The sequence below is a fragment of the Ovis aries genome, chromosome 5 (assembly GCF_016772045.2).
Source record: "Ovis aries strain OAR_USU_Benz2616 breed Rambouillet chromosome 5, ARS-UI_Ramb_v3.0, whole genome shotgun sequence".
NCBI lineage: Eukaryota > Metazoa > Chordata > Mammalia > Artiodactyla > Bovidae > Ovis > Ovis aries.
Genome location: NC_056058.1, coordinates 11,107,224 through 11,124,989, shown reverse-complemented (window position 1 = coordinate 11,124,989; position 17,766 = coordinate 11,107,224). Strand labels below are relative to the sequence as shown.

The 17,766-nt window shown below is 56.0% G+C and overlaps 4 protein-coding genes across 7 annotated transcripts; 2 read left to right on the top strand and 2 right to left on the bottom strand.

Moving 5' to 3' along the window:
* Positions 1-282: 282 nt before the first annotated feature.
* Positions 283-4,401, top strand: WDR83 (WD repeat domain 83). Its single transcript, XM_004008498.5, has 9 exons — positions 283-427; positions 510-630; positions 715-820; positions 1,072-1,120; positions 1,203-1,329; positions 2,658-2,725; positions 2,816-2,924; positions 3,009-3,123; positions 4,100-4,401. Exons 1-9 carry the CDS (start codon positions 325-327, stop codon positions 4,247-4,249), a joined length of 948 nt encoding a protein of 315 aa, XP_004008547.2. The 5' UTR covers positions 283-324; the 3' UTR covers positions 4,250-4,401.
* Positions 4,287-8,033, bottom strand: DHPS (deoxyhypusine synthase). Of its 3 annotated transcripts, none has more exons than XM_004008496.5 (9): positions 7,703-8,033; positions 6,968-7,132; positions 6,655-6,776; positions 6,471-6,567; positions 6,283-6,369; positions 5,746-5,851; positions 5,562-5,665; positions 4,593-4,718; positions 4,287-4,508 (listed from the first exon to the last, which is right to left on the bottom strand). In XM_004008496.5, the coding sequence occupies exons 1-9, from the start codon at positions 7,907-7,909 to the stop codon at positions 4,413-4,415; spliced, it is 1,110 nt and encodes a 369-aa protein (XP_004008545.1). In that variant the 5' UTR covers positions 7,910-8,033; the 3' UTR covers positions 4,287-4,412. The 3 variants fall into 3 exon arrangements, with proteins under 3 accessions (XP_004008545.1, XP_042105808.1, XP_060271408.1); XM_042249874.1 differs by lacking the exon at positions 7,703-8,033 and adding an exon at positions 7,257-7,460; XM_060415425.1 differs by lacking the exon at positions 6,968-7,132.
* Positions 8,034-11,309: 3,276 nt separating this feature from the next.
* On the top strand, positions 11,310-11,616 carry GNG14 (G protein subunit gamma 14). Its single transcript, XM_027969570.2, has 2 exons — positions 11,310-11,433; positions 11,465-11,616. Exons 1-2 carry the CDS (start codon positions 11,310-11,312, stop codon positions 11,614-11,616), a joined length of 276 nt encoding a protein of 91 aa, XP_027825371.1.
* An 822-nt stretch (positions 11,617-12,438) lies between these two features.
* On the bottom strand, positions 12,439-17,375 carry FBXW9 (F-box and WD repeat domain containing 9). Of its 2 annotated transcripts, none has more exons than XM_027969569.3 (10): positions 16,895-17,375; positions 15,613-15,752; positions 15,406-15,534; positions 14,130-14,242; positions 13,953-14,044; positions 13,473-13,621; positions 13,269-13,382; positions 13,046-13,135; positions 12,893-12,958; positions 12,439-12,815 (listed from the first exon to the last, which is right to left on the bottom strand). In XM_027969569.3, the coding sequence occupies exons 1-10, from the start codon at positions 17,301-17,303 to the stop codon at positions 12,741-12,743; spliced, it is 1,377 nt and encodes a 458-aa protein (XP_027825370.1). In that variant the 5' UTR covers positions 17,304-17,375; the 3' UTR covers positions 12,439-12,740. The 2 variants fall into 2 exon arrangements, with proteins under 2 accessions (XP_027825370.1, XP_042105807.1); XM_042249873.2 differs by having other exon boundaries at positions 15,613-15,831; positions 16,895-17,117.
* Between the last annotated feature and the right edge of the window lie 391 nt (positions 17,376-17,766).

Genomic DNA, 17,766 nt, shown 5'->3' with positions numbered 1-17,766 from the left:
ACACAGGAAAGTTTTTAGAGTAACACTCTCAGCCCTCGCGCTTCCGTTCCTATCGACGGTTACCGGAACTACCCCCAGCCAGGGGACAGAGAATTCGGAGAAGCCAAAAATGCTCCTAGAAGACCAGAAGTGGGGAAAGAAACTGGGAAGCTGGAGACAAGTTTCAGTGTTTCCAACACTATCTCCAAAGAGCCTAAATGTAGAACCCGGAAGTGAGAAGTAGGAAGTAGACTATGGAGGACAATAATAAGGTTACACCCTCCCAGGGCAAGGAATGCTTCCGTGCCGGTGCGTGTGAGGTGGCGAGGAAGGGAAAGCCGAGGGATGGCTTTCCCTGAGCCCAAACCGCGGGGCCCCGAGCTGCCGCAGAAACGGTTGAAGACGTTGGACTGCGGGCAGGGGGCGGTTCGAGCTGTGCGATTTAATGGTGAGCGCCCTGATCTTCTTTCCGAGTCCTCCTCCCGCCTCCTAAGGTCGGCGGCCCAGTAACCCCGCCTGGTGTTCCCCAGTGGATGGCAATTACTGTCTAACTTGCGGCAGCGACAAGACCCTGAAGCTGTGGAACCCGCTACGGGGGACGTTACTGCGGACGTACAGCGGCCACGGCTACGAGGTGCTGGACGCGGCTGGGTGAGCCGGGGGGCCAAGGCGGGATCGGGGCGCTGAGGCCAGGAACAGAAGCAGATGCTAAATTTTCTATGCTCTGCCTTCTAGCTCCTTTGATAACAGCAGTCTTTGCTCTGGAGGTGGGGACAAGGCGGTGGTGCTGTGGGATGTGGCGTCAGGGCAAGTCGTGCGGAAATTCCGGGGCCACGCGGGGGTGAGTGCAAGCAAGAAGGGGTCTCATTAACTGATTTGCATGTGGGTGGTAACAGGGATCCGCTCTCTCCCCCCCCCCCGCAATACAGCGCAAGTATCCTTCCCCATGGCCCCCGCTTCATCAAGCCCCATCCTTGCAGTTCCCCCCAACTCTTTGATCTCCCCTACCCTTAACCTTTTTCCTTTGCTTTAACTTGCACTGGGAACCTTGCTTTTGTCCTCATCCTCTAAGTGGCAGTTCCTGTTTCGCAGAAGGTGAACACAGTGCAGTTTAATGAAGAGGCCACAGTTATCCTGTCTGGTGAGTCCAAGGCCTTGTTAGGTGGGCCCAGGAGACTGTCTCTGCCCCCTAAACCTGATCCACCTTCATGCTGGCCTTACAGGCTCTATCGATTCCACCATCCGCTGCTGGGACTGTCGCTCTCGGAAACCTGAGCCAATACAGACCCTGGACGAAGCCAGAGATGGTATATCCAGCGTGAAGGTGTCAGACCATGAGGTCCTCGCAGGGTGAGTGGGACCAGGACCTTGTCGCTCACCAGGTGCCACTGAGGTTCAGAGCGGTCTCTGTACTTAGATTTAAAAATCTACTCTCCTCATTGTGCTCATAAGGCCCTGCATGGTCTGGTCTCTGTTGTGCTCTCAGCTTTTATGTGGTTGTTGTTCAGACGCTAAGTCATGTCCAACTCTTTTCGACCCCATGCACTGTAGCACTCCAGGCTTCCCTGTCCTTCACTATCTTCTGGAGTTTGCTCAAACTCATGTCCGTTGAGTCAGTGATGCCATCCAACCATCTCATTCTCTGTCGCACCCTTCTCTTGCCCTCAGTCTTTCCCAGCATCAGGGTCTTTTCCAATGAGTCGGCTCTTGGCATCAGGTGACCAAAGTATTGCAGCTAATTTCTGTTAAATATGCCACACATGCTTCCACTCTGGGACCAACATGCAATTGCCCTTTCTCCACCTGGACCATTCCTATACTACTTAGAGTGTGTCTGAGTACCTCCTACAGGTCCCATTTTTAGTCAGTGGGCATACAGCAGTGAACAAGACAGAAAAACAAGGAAAACCCCTGCCTACATAGATTTGACAGTCTAGCTGCAGGAGACAATTTAAAAAAAATTCCCATGCAGGGCTGCCCAAGTGTTGCCACAACCTGCAGGAGTGCTAATCCCACCACTTGGGGTGTTTGGACTGCTTGGCTTGTCAGCCCACCCAGTTCCCACACATCCCCCCTTGAACTGAACATGGTTGGCTCCTTTCTCAGCCTCAAGTCTCAATTCCAATGTCACCTCCTGGGAGCTGATGCCCCTCAGTCAGTGAGGTTCCACGTTGGCAGCAAGTGCTCCTGTCTTGGTAGCAGCTGTGTTCCAAGTCTCTGCACAGGGTCTGGCCCAGAGAGGGAGCTCAGTAGAAAGCAGAAATAGATGGAATGGGACTTGATTGGCCCTTGGGTCTGAGTCTTAAAGCCATTGCCTCAGAATTCCACTTTTTTTTTAATACTTATTTTTAATTTACTTATTTGGCTGCATTGGGTCTTAGTTGCAGCATGTTGGATGGAGTTCCCTGACCAGGGATTGAACCCAGGCCTCCTGCATTGAGAACTCAGAGTCTTAGCCACTGGACCACCTGGGAAGTCCCAGAATTCCACTCTTGAGTTCACTTCAGTGTATGTTTTCCGTGGCCGATCCTAAGCATGACGTGACAGTGAAGGGTACTGGGAAGGACAGGTGCTAGCCTTGCCCTCAGGGCCCTGGCCAGGTGAAGAGGGTACAGGGACCCCAAAGCTGGCGCCCTCCACCTACTGGCCCCTGCAGCCGCAGCCACCCTGTCTTGCAGTTCCGTAGACGGCCGGGTGAGGCGCTATGACCTGAGGATGGGGCAGCTCTTCTCAGACTACGTGGGCAGTGAGTGTGGCTGGTGCTGGGGGGCAGACAGGGAAGGTGGGGACAGCCCCGGGGACCCAGCCTGACATGCCTGCCCTCCCTTCCCCCCAGGCCCCATCACCTGCATCTGCTTCAGCCGGGATGGCCAGTGCACCCTGGTGTCCAGCCTAGACTCCACCTTGCGGCTTCTGGACAAGGACACGGGGGAGCTGCTAGGCGAGTGAGTCCTCTGGGGCGTGGGGCCCCGCTCCCACTCCCAGTAAAGCCCGCCCGTAACCCACGTTCTGACTCCACTCACCCCCAGGTACACGGGCCATAAGAACAAGGAGTATAAGCTGGACTGCTGCCTGAGCGAGCGTGACACACATGTGGTCAGCTGCTCTGAGGACGGGAAGGTGTTCTTCTGGGACCTGGTGGAAGTGAGCCTCCCCACCCCCACTCCACACTGGGGTGCCTGCCCTGTCCTTACCTGAGTCACTCTCAGGCCTGAAAAGGGGGAGGGGAGTGTTCTGTTAGAACTAGGGGCTAGAGGGAATGAGAGAATGAACAAGGGCAGTCCTGGCAAAGGGCACAGCACATGCCAAAGCTTGGAGGTGTGGCGCCCACGCATCAGTCAGGAAATGGAAGTGCTCTGGATGGCAGTGGTGGCAGCAGGATCCAGGTCAGCTGGGGCCACTGGGACTGACCCTCAGGGAAGGGGGCTGATGGTGGCGTCTCACCCCAGGTGAAATGGGGCTGTAGTTGTTCAGGAAATCTGAGCCATGTCTGAGCATCCCCATGGTTTCCCGCCTCGAGCCCTGTAAGCTCTGTCCTGATGTGTCTCAGCCTGGTGGGAGTGTCAGAATGGGAACTGACCAGCCAGGCTTCATGGGGTCAGGGCTGGGGCTTGGCTACAGAAGTAAGCCCCTTAGAGGATGAAGGAACTGGAGGGCCCTGGAGAGTTGAGGAGCCAGCTCTCCCTTTGGGAACTCAGAAGGCACCAACGTTTTGCCTACTTCTCAAGGGTCCAGTAGACTGGCAGTCATCCTGCAAGGGAGGGCACGTGAAAGGTTATTTTGCAGGTGGAGAGAGGAACCTGATATGTTGAGACTTGACTGCAAGGTAATAATTGAGGTAGTAATTGAGGCTTTCAGGTGGGCTGGTGGAGCCCAGATGGCAATCCCGGCACAGTCTAAAGGCAGAGCCAAGAGGATTTCCTGACAAAAGGATTTGAGATGTAAGAGGAAGATCCAAGGTGTCTGACCTGAGCACCTGGAAGGACAACTGACTGACGGGCTCAATTTGGGACTGATTAAGTTTGCAATGTCTGAGAAGCATTATAATGGAAACCAGGGGAGAGGTGGCCAAGAGGAGGGAGACACACTGATGACCCCTGCCAACCCCCTCACTCCACAGGGTGCCCTGGCGCTGGCCCTGCCTGTAGGTCCTGGTGTGGTGCAGTCGCTGGCCTACCACCCCATGGAGCCCTGCCTGCTGACTGCCATGGGGGGCAGCATCCAGTGCTGGCGGGAAGAGACCTACGAGGCTGAAGGTGCCCCAGGCTGAAGCCAGGGGACCCACTGCCAAGGACAGAGACACAGCCTAAGGAGGACCACTGAGATCATTTATTCTAGACACGCTGCTGACCAAGGAGTGGAGAGGGGCTGGGTCTGCAAACTAATAAATAGAGGAGGGGGCGAGGCCTCCCTGGGGCTGCACCGTCCAGTGTTCAGTCCTCATTCTTCTCGGGCGTGAAGGCATCTACCTTCTGGGCAAAGGTTTCAGCCACAAGCAGCGGGAAAACCAAGGAGGCGTCAGCATAGACCTATGAAGGGAACCCAGTTGAGCCAGGGGATCCACAGCTGCAGCCTAGGAGACCCTGTGCTCCAGCTGGCTGGCTGACCCTCACCTTGACAGGCTGTGCATCCATCCGGATCTTGCCCCATGAGACAGCTTCATCCGGCCGGGCGCCTGAGTCAGAGCCATCAAACTCCTGGGCAGTGTTGATGTAGACAGCATAGTCAGCACCATTCCGCTGTGGAGAGGGACAGAATGGGCTGGTCAGCCAGACAGAGTCCAGGGCAGGACACTACAGCTAAAGGCACTGTATGTGTCCCAGATACAGGAAGCCCTTGGTGGTCTTCACTCCAAGGGAAGGGCTCCATGTCAACACCTGGGCCAAGTGGGGGTGTCATGGGGTGCTGGGCAGTGGGCGGCTTTGCTCCAGACTCACCTCCTAGGTACCAAGAGCCCACCCACATCTGCCACCAACTCTAGAGAAGACCTCCGCACCTCTTCCCTTTCTGTACTCCCCACCCCAGTCCCACTGTTTGTTCCCCACACAGCCAGAGGGTACCTGTGAGCACCTGAGTGGCCCTCAAGGCCTTGCACTTTGTGCCTGTCACTTCTGGCCTCACCTCCTCTCACTCTCCCCTTCACTGGCCTCCAAGATGTGCCTACATCAGGCACCTCAGAACCTTTGCACTGGCCAGTCTTGCCAGAAACTCATCTCATGTCCACTCCCTAAGATAACCACATGGTTCATGGGAGCAGCCTCTGAAAAACCTCTGCTCACAGGTCACACTTCCCAGGAAGCATTCCCTTTTCTGAATAGCATGCCTTTCTCCTGCCCTCTTGTCGTCATCCCTGATTTTTCTTTGTAGCCAGTACTGCCACCTGATGTACGTGTCACCTTGTCACTGGTTTGCTGTTCATCTCCCCCACTAGAACATCAGTTCCAGGAGGGCAGGGATCTTGGCCTGTCTAGTCCACAACTGTTTCCCAGCACACGGCATGGGCCTAGTACACAGGCCTGTCTGCACAGCAGGCACAAGTGCCACCCCTCACTAGGGGCCGCACAGCCTGCATCCCTGCTCACCATGAGGTTGGCGTTGGCGATGTGGTGCTTGACCATGCCACCACCCAGGATGATCATCCCCGTGCGCTTGGCGAAGATGGCCTGTGTGTTGATGAGCCTGAGGTCTGGGAGAGAGGGCTGAGTCAGGCCACTGCAGGCCCAGGCAGCCCTCCTCCCTTGCTCCTCCGGGGCCCCAACATCTTACCCTCAACAATGTCCAGGACCAGGCCTGGGTTCTTATAGGAGTGGAAGAAGATCATGTCACCCAGCGAGCCATCTGTGAGTGCCGGGCTCAACACAGGAATGTGGTTCTAGAAAAGAGCAAGACAGGAGGCGGGCCGGATCTAACCCCTGTAGGGGCAGCCTGCAGGCATTTCCTCTTCTTTGCCTGATTCTGGGCAGGGTGCTTAACTTCACTTGGGCCTGGCACATGAAGAATGATAGTTCTTGTTTTTCTGATTGCTAGACCCCAGAGCCTCTGAGGAGCATGGAGCCTTCCAAGAGTCCCCATAGGAGCTGCTAAGTATTTTCCAACTGCTTCCCAGCAGTCTAGGAGTAGAGCCAGAATACCAGATCCACAGTCAATAGCTGTAGGACCTCAGACAAACTGCCTAACTTCTCTTTCTGAGGCTCCTTATGTAGGAGCAGGGATGAGGAGACTAGTACCAACTACCCAGGTGGCTGTGAAAGTGAAACAACACATGCCAAAAACCTGGCATCTTTGCCCCCGCCAGTCCCTCACCTTCTGGGCCCAGTAATACACAGACTCCGGGTTGTTTATCTCCTTGCCAAGCCGGGCGATCATCTTGGAAGGTGTCCACTTCACACCCTAGGAGGAGACATTGGCTTCAGGCAGCGGCGCCTCCCCTGACACCCACCATGCCATCAGCAAACGCACCCTCCCCCAGCCCCAGGTTGCTCCAGCCTCACCTCTGTGTTCTGCTCCAGCACCATCTGGTCCAGAATGGGCATCAACCAATCCTCAAACTTGCAGTAATTGTCATTGGGCACCAGCAGGTTTCCAATCCTGGGGACAGAAGATGTATGGGCATCAGGGCCCAGGACCCTCAGCCTGCCTCCCTTACTCAGCACCATTCAGCCCCCACCTACCCACCGGTTGATGCCGTTCTCACGTAGCTCCTTCCCCCTGAGGCTGAACTCGCCCAGGTATGTGGGCGCCAAGCACTTGATGAAATCCTCCTCCACACCCCCAGCTGTGGTCACCAAGACGTCCACCTGCAGCCACAAGGCAGTGAAGTTATTCCAAGCAGAACTCCTAACTCCCAACTCTCATCCAGTGACCCCTGTGGGGACCTCTGCTGCAAAACAAAACTAACCCATATCTCCCTATCTCACTTAAATGACCAGTAACCTTATTGCCCATTAAGACGCGGGGAGCCCAAGGCCACACCCCCACCAGGTCCCACCATGTTGTGCTGCACGAGGTAACGGATAGTCTCACGGATGCCTGAACTGATGAGGTTGGATGTGTAGCCCAGAAAAATGGTGCAGCCGGTGAGTGGGCGTCGGCTCTGGGTCAGGTCTGCATGTTGGTCTTCATCCTCGGATAGAGGCTCGAGTTTCTTCTCTATCTAGGTATGGGCAGAGCTGAGTTAACCTCTGGCCCCAAATTCCACCCCAAGGACCCGCGGTGGGTTTTGGTGTCAGACTCCCCGCCCAGGATCTGCCCATTCAAGGACAGAGAACCACTTCTACCTGGAACAGGGGAAGGAACACCCTTGTGTAGGCTCTGCCCTGTTCACAGCCCAAGTCTCAGGTCACATGCTTAGGCTTTGCCCCTTTTCAGGAATCCGAGAGCATCACTTTTTCAGGCCCGACCCCTCTCCCCACGGGGAAATGCAAACTCAGGCTCAGGTCCGGGCGGGTGTAAGGGTCCTCCTCCAATTCTTCGCTCAAATGGACTTTCTAGCCCAGGCTCCGCCCCTTCCACAATACTTTCACCTATTATCTATAACGCCCGCTCCCCGCCCCGCCCCAGAATCAGTCCCAACCACTCCCCAGAACAGAAACTCCCGGGCCCCATACTCTCTCCCACTATTGGACGAAGAACACACCTCCCAGAGAAGTCCCGCCCCCAGCTACCGCAGGGTGCTACTGGAGGCCACTCCCCCTCAGCCCCGGAAGTCTCACCCAGGCCTCACCATGGCGTTTACTTGCTGTACCGCGCGCCCGAAGTTGGTGGCTTGGAAACCAGTGGTGCTGAAAGCCTCTAGCAGTGCGCGGTAGTCCACGCCGCGGTTGAAGTCGTAGCCCCGGACCTGCGCGCTCTCGAAAGGCAGTGCCGAACTGTGCTTCAGCACGGCGGCCAGCGCGGCCGCGGGCGCCTCCCTCTCAGGGGGACCCTCCATGGTCCTGCAGCTGCACTCTCAAGTCAGAGCCGCCCCAGGCCAGCCCTCTGGCGGCCTCGAACTGCGCTAGGCCCCGGCACGCACTTCTGCAGGAGACTCAAGGCCTGGGGAACACTTGGGGAGTGCCGGAAGTTGTGTAATCACGTGACTCGCCGCGCCCGGAATCCAGGGCGCGGCCATCTTGTCTTGTACAGTCCGTAATACGGAAGCCGCGAGGACCCATTATTTCTATTCCGTGCGTTCCCGGCCGCCGATGAATGATTTTTACTTTTACTGCCGCCTGCTGGAAACCCACCGCGTTGCGTGGAGCTTGCCGGTTCGTGTATACCCTCTCAAAGAGAGAATGGTTTCTCAGACGTTGCCGTTAGACGGAATTCGAATCACCTGGAGTTATCAGACAGTTTCTGCCTCGGAGAGTCTCTCGTCAAATGGAACCGTGATCGCTGTTCGTGTCTTGCGAGTCTCTGGAGCCTCCATATGCGGCATAACCCCTGGTCTTCTCTGGCAGCTGAGCTGCCATATCCTCTGAGAAATCTTCCTTGACTTTCCTCTGGGTAAGGGATCTCCTGTGGGATCCATGGCTGACATCTCTTTCCCTCTAGCGAGCCTGTGAGATGCTGGAGGGTGGGGTCTATAATCTCATGGGTCCTCCTAACCATGCATAGGGTTTAGTCCGGTGAGATCCCTGTAATCACTCACTCTACAATTTATGGAGTCTGCGCTATATACTGTGTGTTTCCCTGGTGGCTCAGTGGTAAAGAATTCATCTGCCAATGCAGGAGACACGGGTTTGACACCTGGGTCGGAAAGATGCCACATGCCTCCGAGCAACTAAGCCCATGTACCACAATTATTGAGCCTGTGCTCTAGAGCCTGAGAGCCGCAACTACTGAAACCCACGTGCCCTAGAGCCCATGCGTTGCAAGAAGAGAAGCCACCAAAATGAGAAGCCTGCACACCACAATGAAGAGTACCCTGAGGCCGGGTAGCAATGAGGTAGAAATATCCCAGCACAGCCAAAAATAATAAATAATTTTTTGTAGAAAAACCCTCTTATTGTGGCTTCCCAGTAAGAGTAATACTCGGGCTCTTCCTTGTGGCCTAAGAAGGCACTGACTTACCTACCCTCATCCCCTACCACTTGTCCCCACTCACTTTTCTCCAGCTCCACTGATCTGACTGTTCTAGAACCCAACAAGCTCTTTCCTGACCAAGCGCCAGTGCACTTGCTGCTCTCTCTGCCTGGAACACCTGCTTCCCCAGCTCCTCCTCCTCTGGGCCTCAATCCAAATGTTACCTCCTCCAAGAGGCCTGCCCTGACCACCCACTCTTGCTCTTACCTTGCTTTTATTTTTCACAGTACACGTTATATTCTGTTTGCTGTTGTTCATCCCTTCCTGACTAGAACAACAGTTCTGTGAAGGCAGGATCTTGTCTGGTTTCGCTGCTGTTCTCTTCACTCTGTGCAGTGCTGGGCACACATTGGGATCTCAGCAAAAATAGATGAAACACACACAAAGACGTCAGGGTGATCCGTGAAGAATGAAGGAGGGGTTGAAAAGGATTCAGAGAGGACAGAAGGTGCCAGACCAGGCAGGGCCCTGTGGGCTGTGGTAAGGAGGGTGGGTTTTATTCTCGGGCTGGGAAACCATAGGAGAGTTTTTAAAATGAAAGACTGATTTATTTTTTCCAATTTCTAAAACTGTGGTAGAATACACATAACATGAAATTAACATTGTAACTTTTTTTTTTTTTTTTTAAGAGAGAAAGCTCTGTAGTCTGTCTCTTCTTTAAAAGATACTTATTTGACTGCACTGGGTCTTACTTGCAGCATGTTGTATCTTAGTCATGGCTCGAGGGTTCTAGTTCCGTGGGATTGAACCCAGGCCCCCTGCATTGGGAATGTGGAGTCTTAGCCACTGGACCACAGGGAAGTCCCCCACTGTAACCATGCTTAAGTCCACAGTTCAGAAGCATTAAGTACCTTTACATTGTTATACAACCATCACCTCCATTCATCTCAAGAACTCTTTGATCTTCCCAAACTGAAACTTCGTACCTATTAAACACAACTCCCCATGCCCCTTTCTCCTCAGCAACTGGCATTCTGCTTTCTGGGATTTGACTACTATCTCACATAAGGGGAATCATGTATTAGCTGTCATTTTGTGACTGGCTTATCTCACTTAGCAGAATGTCGTCAAGTTTCATCCATGTTGTAATGTGATTTATTTAACAGATCCCACTGACTGACTTACTGGAGTAGAATGGGGTCAGGGTGTGCAGGGCAGGGGAGACCAAACAACTGCACTGGTCCAGGCAAACTGAGATGGGGGACAGGACCCCAATGTTACCAACCGGGTGGGGAGAAGTGACCAGTCTGACAACCTAATTTGAAAGTTCATCTGTAAACAGCACGGTGAGCTCTGTTCAATACCCTGTAATGACCTATATGGGAAGAGAATGTTAAAAAAAAAAAAAAAGGTGGATATATGTGTATGTATAACTGATTCACTTCGCTGCGCAGAAAGTGACCCAGCATTGTAAATCAACTATTCCAATAAAAAATTATTAATTAAAAACAAAGAAACTTGTTCTGACAGCTCTTGATGAAGGATTAAATGTGGGAATACTGGAAGAAAGGAATGAAGGAGTTAAAGATTGGAACCAGGGCAGTTGGGTGGATGGTGGTGAATTTGGGGGAGGTTTGGGGTTGGGAGAGAGGATCCAGAGTCCAACTTTGGCCAGGTTAGGTGAGAGACAACTGAGAGGTGGGGGTGACGGACCGAGGGAGGAAGGTCCTCATGTGGGTCAGAGGTCAGGGAAGGGGCTGGGACACAGGGGAAGCCATCAGTATAAGTGATGAATTGAGTCATCTGTGGATAAGGACCCTGGGTCATGAGTATAGACAGACACAGGAGAGGCAGGGCTGCGCCTGAACCAGGGTTCACGCTGTGCCTCCTCACGTCAGAGAAGGAGCCAGTTAGCAGGGGGTCAAACAGATCTGTAAGAGCCCAGGGCCCCTACACTCCCCCAGTAAAGGTGACACATGACAGAGCAGCCACTGGGCCTCCTGGGGCAGGGACCCCTTTGGCCTCGGCAGCTGCTGTTGCTGCTGGTGACATTTCACTCCGTGAGTGTCCTGGCTTCAAAGTCTCTGCAGGCATTATGGGGGTAGGAGGTGTTGGAGAGGCTGGGCTTGGGGAGGGCTCCAGAGTGGGGCCGCAGGAGGAGGACCGAGCAGCCAGGAGTCAGCCGGAGTCTTCAGCTGAGGTACATGGTCCTGACGGGTTGGGGAGCAGCCACCCCCATGCCTCAGGCACCAGGGACATAGGAGGAGGCAGGAGCTTGGGGTTTGGGGTGCAGCCTGCTGCCTGTGGCTCTGCTCACCCTCCCTCAGATGTCCAGCAAGGTGACCATTGGCAGTGACATTGGGCAAGCCCGCCGGGCTGTGGAGCAGCTGCGGATGGAGGCGGGCATTGACCGCATGAAGGTGAGGACCAGGGTGAGGCGGGCGCATCTGAGTGAGCAGGGCAAGTGGACGGCCCAGCCCAGGTCAGGCTAACCGGGCTGGTCTGCAGGTATCCAAGGCAGCTGCCGACCTGCTGCAGTTCTGCACAGAGCAGGCCAAGAGTGACCCCTTTCTCGTGGGCATCCCGGCCGCCATCAACCCCTTCAAGGAAAAGAAGCCCTGCGCCATCCTGTGAACCCTGTAGCCTGGACCACCCAGGGGCCTCAATAAAGATGAAGTGAGTGCTCCTCAGGGCATGGCTTGGCCAGGCTTCCATGGTGGACTTTGGGTTTGTAGGGGCCAGGTGTGGGGTGTGCCTGGCCCAGCCTCCCTCCTCGCCCACGCCAGGGTCACCACCACAGAGGCACACCCTGGACCCTGAATGGAGGAGCATGCCCCTCCCTCACCTACCCCTCCCTGACTGCCCGCCTCCCCATGGCCCAGCGGGTAGTATGCCCGGTCCCACTGGGCAAACACCCAGGGTTAGAGTCCCGATCTACATATCAGCGCATGCCACACACACACACACACACAGTTCACACATGCAGGTACCATCATACAGACAAGTGCCTCTTCTCAAGTGTCTCCCTCTCCCTCACAGAAAGCACAGGAGACGCGGTCTCGATCCCTGGGTCGGGAAGATCCCCTGAAGAAGGAAATAGCAACCCACTCCAGTATTCTTGCCTGGGAAATCCCATAGACAGAGGAGCCTGCAGGGCTACAGTCCATGGGGTCGCAAACAGTCGGACCTGACTGAGCAACTAAACAAGAGCAAACCACATATACAGCCTGACTGGCCTCCCTGGGGACATTCGGGCACACATGATCCCTGAAATGCACCCGGGCAGGCACAGGCGCACCCAGAACAACCCCCACACACAAACACACACACACAGCAGTGGCTGTCGTCCAGGCTTTCAGGCCCCATCTCACAGACACACACCCACCTCTGGTACCCTGGCCCCAGGCAGGGAGGGACAGCCCTCAGGTGACACCAGGCTCACAGTCCAGGCCGGAGCACCAGTACAGCAGGTTTATTTCTCCTTTGCTCTTACAGCAGAGCCACCATCCAAATCATAACAAAAACAGAGCCTGAGGGTGGGGACCCGCCCACCTTGTGTAGGCCGGAACACATAGCTCACCTCCCCTGGCGTGGGGCCCAGCCCAGGGACCCCACACGGCCATGGCCAGGACTTCTTGTCCCATAGGCTTGTGGGGCAGAGCAGAGACAGCACCAGCATGGGGGAAGGTCCCCGCCCCCGAGAACAGAGGTCACGGCCCCGCCTGCCGGCAGGCAGACACACATCCATATCCACCTGCTCAGGCCTGCAGCCTCCAGACCTCCAGCGACAGGCCCCCGGAGGCGGCCACCACCAGGTTGCCCTCGGCACAGATCTGTGAGGACAGGGACAGGAGGAGTCAGGGGTGCTCTCGGTGGGCGGTAGCGGGGGGCGTGTGGGACAGGGCCTTACCCCATTCAGCACATTGTGGTGGCTTCGAGTGCAGATGGTCCTTGGTGGATCTGTGGGCACGTGTACCTGGTGAGGGGCAGTGGGCAAAGGTCATGGGACGTGTCCCTGGCAGGTGAGGGTGGGTAGAGAAGAGGCATCGTCCTGGGCCCTCACCCGGATGGTCTTGTCGGTGGACGTGGTGTACAGGGTCCCCAGGGAGTGCTTGATCCCCGTGATCTGAGACCTGTGGCCCACGTCAAAGGACTGGGGGAGGGAGGGACAGGTGACACTCAGGTGTGGCTCTCCCTAGGCCAGTGCCCCCCTGCCCCCCCCCAGGGGTTAAGAGGCAGGGAGGCAGCCCAGGGAGAGTCGGGCAGGGGCGAGGGCCTCGGCAGACCCGGACAAGCTGGAAGCAGCCACTGCGGTTGGCAAAGACGTGCAGTAGGCCCTGGTTATCACCGGCCCAGAGCTGAGGTTCCTGGTAGGACATGCAGAGCAGGTAGGAGTCCAGCTGCAGGAGGGACAGGGGATGGAGTGGCTCAGGCCAGTCCAGGCCACTCCACGCAGCCCTGGCCCTCGGGGCCCCCGGGGGATGGCCCACCTGTAGCCGCTGCAGGACGCTGTTGGCCCGGCGGTCGAACACCACAAGCGTGTGGTCCTCGCTGCCTGAGATGATGTGCCGGTCGTCTGCCAGCAGTGCCAGCACGGCGCTGGAATGCAGCCGCCGGCTCTTCAGCAGGGCTGGACCAACTTTGCAGGTGAGGGGCCAGGGAGGAGGGCGACATCAGAGCCCCTTGGAGGCCCCCCTGGACCCCGGATCTCCATCCTCTGTGGCTTCCTCTGGGGGCCCTCCAGTCCATCACCCCATCCCACATGGAGACAGGGCTTCCTCTGCCCCTAGTATCCCATGCAGCAGTCACCTTTGTGGCCCCCAGCACAACACAGGCCACTTGGAGTGGCCAGCCTCTGGTTGTGTAATTGTTACCCCAGTCAGACTGTGGGGACCAAGTGTTTCTTTTCCCAAAATGACCCTGGAGACCCCAGGCAGCCCTGCTCTCCCCACCTAGGCCCCAGGGCTCACCTCTGGGATCGTAGACGGTCACCTTCTTGTCGTAGGTGCCAGTCACCAGGATATCTGGCCGGTAGGACAGGCACAGAACAGCTGCCTTGCCCCTGGGGACACACACATCACAGAGCTGGGGCAGGGGCCAGACAGAGCCCTGCCCACCCAGGCCCCCCTGCCCAGGTCCCCTCACACTTTATCTCGCCAAACTGCTGCCCGTCAGCCGCCATGTCCCAGAGCTTCACTGTGCTGTCCCAGGAACCGGAGCACACTCGGTGGTCCAGCGCTGCCAGTGACCACACCCAGCCCTGTGGGACCAGACCCATGTCCTGTGATCTTCCCCATTTCACAGCACCCAGAGTGCGTCAGCACTGAGGAGAGATTAGAGCTCAGGTCTGCGGGTCTGACTTCAGAACCGAAGACCTGCATGTTGTTGTTGTGGTTTAGTTGCTAAATCATGTCCAACTCTTTGCAATCCCGTGAACTGTAGCCTACCAGGCTCCTCTGTCCATGGAATTCTCCAGGCAAGAATACTGAATGGATTGCCATTCTTTCTCCAGGGGATCTTCCAGACCCAAGGATCGAACCCATGGCTCCTGCATTGCAGGCAGATTCTTTATTGCTGAGCTACCAGGGAAGCCCAAAACATGTACACCCCCACCTAATAATGTTCCTAAATCAGGTACTGCAGAGCCTCAGCACCAGCACAGGTTTGAGGCCACATAACAATGTGATTAAGAATAGGACCTCCACAGAAATTCTGTGGTGGTCCAATGTCTAAGGCTCCCAATGCAGGCGGCCTGGGTTTGATCCCTGGTCAGGGAACTAGATTCCACGTATCTGTAAACCTGACATCTGAGCACCTACTCTATTTGAGCCTGAGTGAAGCTCTTAATGCACAGTCACCTCATTCAACCTCATTCTAATTGACACTGGACAGAAGCAGTAAGTGAGGCCCAGAGAAGTCATATATGACTTTGACTTTACCCAAGGTCACACAAACAATAGCAGACCAAGATTGAAATCTATGAGGTCTGGGACTTTCCTGGGGGCACAGTGGATAGAAATCCCCCTATGAATGCAAGGGACACAAGGCTCAATCCCTGGTCTGGGAAGATTCCACATGTCAAGGAGCAACTAAACCCATGCACCACAACTACTGAAGCCCATGCGCCCTAAAGTCTCACACTGCAACTACTGAGCCCATGTGCTGCAACTACTAAATAAACCTGCTTTCACCTAGAGCCTGTGCCCCACAACAAGCCGGCACCTTCTCAAGCCACCGCAGTGAGAAGCCCGAGCACTTCAACAAAGAGTAGCCCCTGCTCGTCACAACTAGAAAAAGCCCAGAGTGCAGCAATGAAGACCCAGAATAACCAAAAAGTTCTGGTGCCAAAACCCATGCCCTCAGCCACAGTGTCCTACCCAGGCCTCCTAGCTCCTACCTTTGCCTGATCTCCTATCCCCTCACCTTGTGAGTGCTATTCTTCTGGGTCCCCAGGGTCTTGACCAGAACCCGGCTGGGCTCCACCCCCAGCTGCTGCAGGTCCCACAGGTTGACATTGCGATCTCGGGAGCCAGACAGGCAGAGTGTTCCACCCTGGGAGAGGAGTGAGGTGGTGTGGTTGGGGTCACCCTGGACCCCCACTGCAGGGCCCTCCACCAACCCCTGTCTCACCTGAAGCAGCAGCACCGAGTCAATGGAAGCAAAGTGCCCATCGGCCAGGCAGAAGTACTCAGCCCTGCGCCCATCCTCTGCCCAGCGTGACAGGTGCTGCTCCAACTCAATGCAGGCTGTCGGCCAGTCAAAGTCCTCCTCTGTGGGATGCAATACCAGGGTCCCCAGTGGGCAGGAACCCTGCCACCCACTCCAGCTGTCCAAGCTCACCACTGGCTTCTGGGGAGCAGAAGACTTGGAGAGAATCCCACTTGGATCCCTTACCCCACCCAAGGAAGCCCAGGCTCTAGCTTCGGGACCACCAGCCCACCCACCTGCCATGCACGTCTAAGGCTGCTCCTTACCGTTTCCAGAAATTGGGTAACTGGAGCCCCAGGATCACCTTCCCAGGCCTCATTCTCCAACCTCAGGATGTTAAGGTCCTGCCTCACCCCTGGCTGTGGTCCAACCTCAGCTTCACCCTCCCTAACCCTTAGGCTGGGCACAAGAGTTAGGACTACATAACCAACCCTTTCTGTTTCGGCCACCTGAACCAGACCCATGGAAGTGTTTCCCAAAATCAGTATCCCAAACCTGGGACCCTTGTCAAGGCGCAAAACCCAAGCCCTTGACCCAAACATCTATATTTTAATCAAGCTGTTCAGTAAAGTCCCATTAATTCAAGATCACCAGCCTGCATTATCCTCTAGGGACCAAAGACTTTGGCGGCAGAAGGAATGACCACCAGCCCTGTCTGAGACCACAAGTTAGACCCTGAACTTGAGGGTCTGTGACTGCTGGTATCAGGGATCCCAACCTCTAAACCATAGCTTAGGTTCAAGGGTTGTTGGCTCTGGACCTGTGTCCCTGTCTCACCTTCACCTAGGCCAAGACTCTAGGGGTAAGGGATTTTGACATCACCAGTTGCTGCCTTAGCATCTACACCCAGAACCTGGGGATTCTTGGTCTTACTTTGAGCACCAAGCAGATTCTGACAGCCTGAGACTTTAAGTCGCTGTGGCAACCCCCAGCCTGAGAATCATTGGATCTTGAGTTCAGGGACCCTAACTGGGGTCCCTAACTGGATAACTGTCCAGGTAGATTTCTATAGCCTCAGGATCCCAAGTATCTGCCTCATGGTCCACGCAGAGGTCAGGGGCTTTGGTACTACCAGTAACTACCTTAGCCACCCTGGGCCAGGACAGCCAGGGAGTTTTCTCCAGTGGCTGTGCTCACGACACCCTGGACCCCTTCCCCCTCGCCCCAGGCCTGACTTGGGCAGGCGACCCCCGGGCGCGCGCACCTTCCACCACTGGGTAGGGCGCCCGTACGCGGCGCTGCGCGCGTAGCCTCCAGGTGACACGGTCACGCACGAGGTCGCGCAGCGCGTGGCAAACGCGTGGCAGGACATGGAGCACGAGGCGCGCGTCGAGGTAGGCGCAGATCTCGAGAAGCAGCTCCGGGGGTAGGCTCAGCAGGCCCGGAACCGCCACAGTCGAGCCCTTGGACGCGGCCCGCGGTTCCAGAGCGCCAAGGGACACCGTAGGCGCGGGCAAAGGAGGGGCTCGTGGAGGTGCCAGCCCGAGTTTCGGAGGACTGAGCACACGGGCCACGTAAGCCTCGGCCTGCGCGTCGGGGTCAGGCTCCAGCTCCGGGTCCGAGTCATCGTCCCAGGTGTGGGGATCGTCGCGCGGCCCTGGAGGTAGCTCCATGGCGACGGGTGGGCGCGGCTGGCCCTGCCGTGTCAGCCTCAGAGCCCGCGCGTCCTGTCTCCTAGGCAGCACGAGGGCACTTCCGGCGCTGCCTGATGACGTTAGGCGCCAGCCGGAACCAGCAACCCGTGTGGAAATGGGCCGCGTGCTGGATGCGGGCTCCTCAGAAAGGTCTAAGGTCTAGTTCTTTAGCTTCGTCGGCCTAGGACTAGAAAATCCCGATCCCTGCGTTTATTGAACTAGCATGTCTGATGTTGCTGATGCAGAGCCATTGGACTCTGGTTTCTCACAGACACGGAACCTCAGAAATAAATTTCCTTTCCTGGTTCGAAGTCTAGGCATGCTAGTGATTCCTGTCTTTTCTTAGCGACCCAGAAACACACTGCAGAGCCCTCGGTGAAAGTTAACTGAACTACCTAAAATCCTACTGATGAAAACAGCATTTCATTTACCGATAGCCTCT

Coding starts and splice junctions, on each gene's coding strand:
- GNG14 (XM_027969570.2), top strand. CDS start 11,310: ATGTCCAGCAAGGTGACCATTGGCAGTGACATTGGGCAAGCCCGCCGG. Junction 11,434..11,464: donor GGTGAGGCGGGCGCATCTGA/GTGAGCAGGGCA, acceptor GGCCCAGCCCAG/GTCAGGCTAACCGGGCTGGT.
- WDR83 (XM_004008498.5), top strand. CDS start 325: ATGGCTTTCCCTGAGCCCAAACCGCGGGGCCCCGAGCTGCCGCAGAAA. Junction 2,726..2,815: donor CTTCTCAGACTACGTGGGCA/GTGAGTGTGGCT, acceptor CCTTCCCCCCAG/GCCCCATCACCTGCATCTGC. Junction 3,124..4,099: donor TCTTCTGGGACCTGGTGGAA/GTGAGCCTCCCC, acceptor CTCACTCCACAG/GGTGCCCTGGCGCTGGCCCT.
- FBXW9 (XM_027969569.3), bottom strand. CDS start 17,303: ATGGAGCTACCTCCAGGGCCGCGCGACGATCCCCACACCTGGGACGAT. Junction 15,753..16,894: donor GCCCTACCCAGTGGTGGAAG/GTGCGCGCGCCC, acceptor TGCATCCCACAG/AGGAGGACTTTGACTGGCCG. Junction 15,535..15,612: donor ACTCGGTGCTGCTGCTTCAG/GTGAGACAGGGG, acceptor CTCCTCTCCCAG/GGTGGAACACTCTGCCTGTC.
- DHPS (XM_004008496.5), bottom strand. CDS start 7,909: ATGGAGGGTCCCCCTGAGAGGGAGGCGCCCGCGGCCGCGCTGGCCGCC. Junction 6,777..6,967: donor ACCTCGTGCAGCACAACATG/GTGGGACCTGGT, acceptor TTGTGGCTGCAG/GTGGACGTCTTGGTGACCAC. Junction 6,370..6,470: donor TGCTGGAGCAGAACACAGAG/GTGAGGCTGGAG, acceptor GTCTCCTCCTAG/GGTGTGAAGTGGACACCTTC.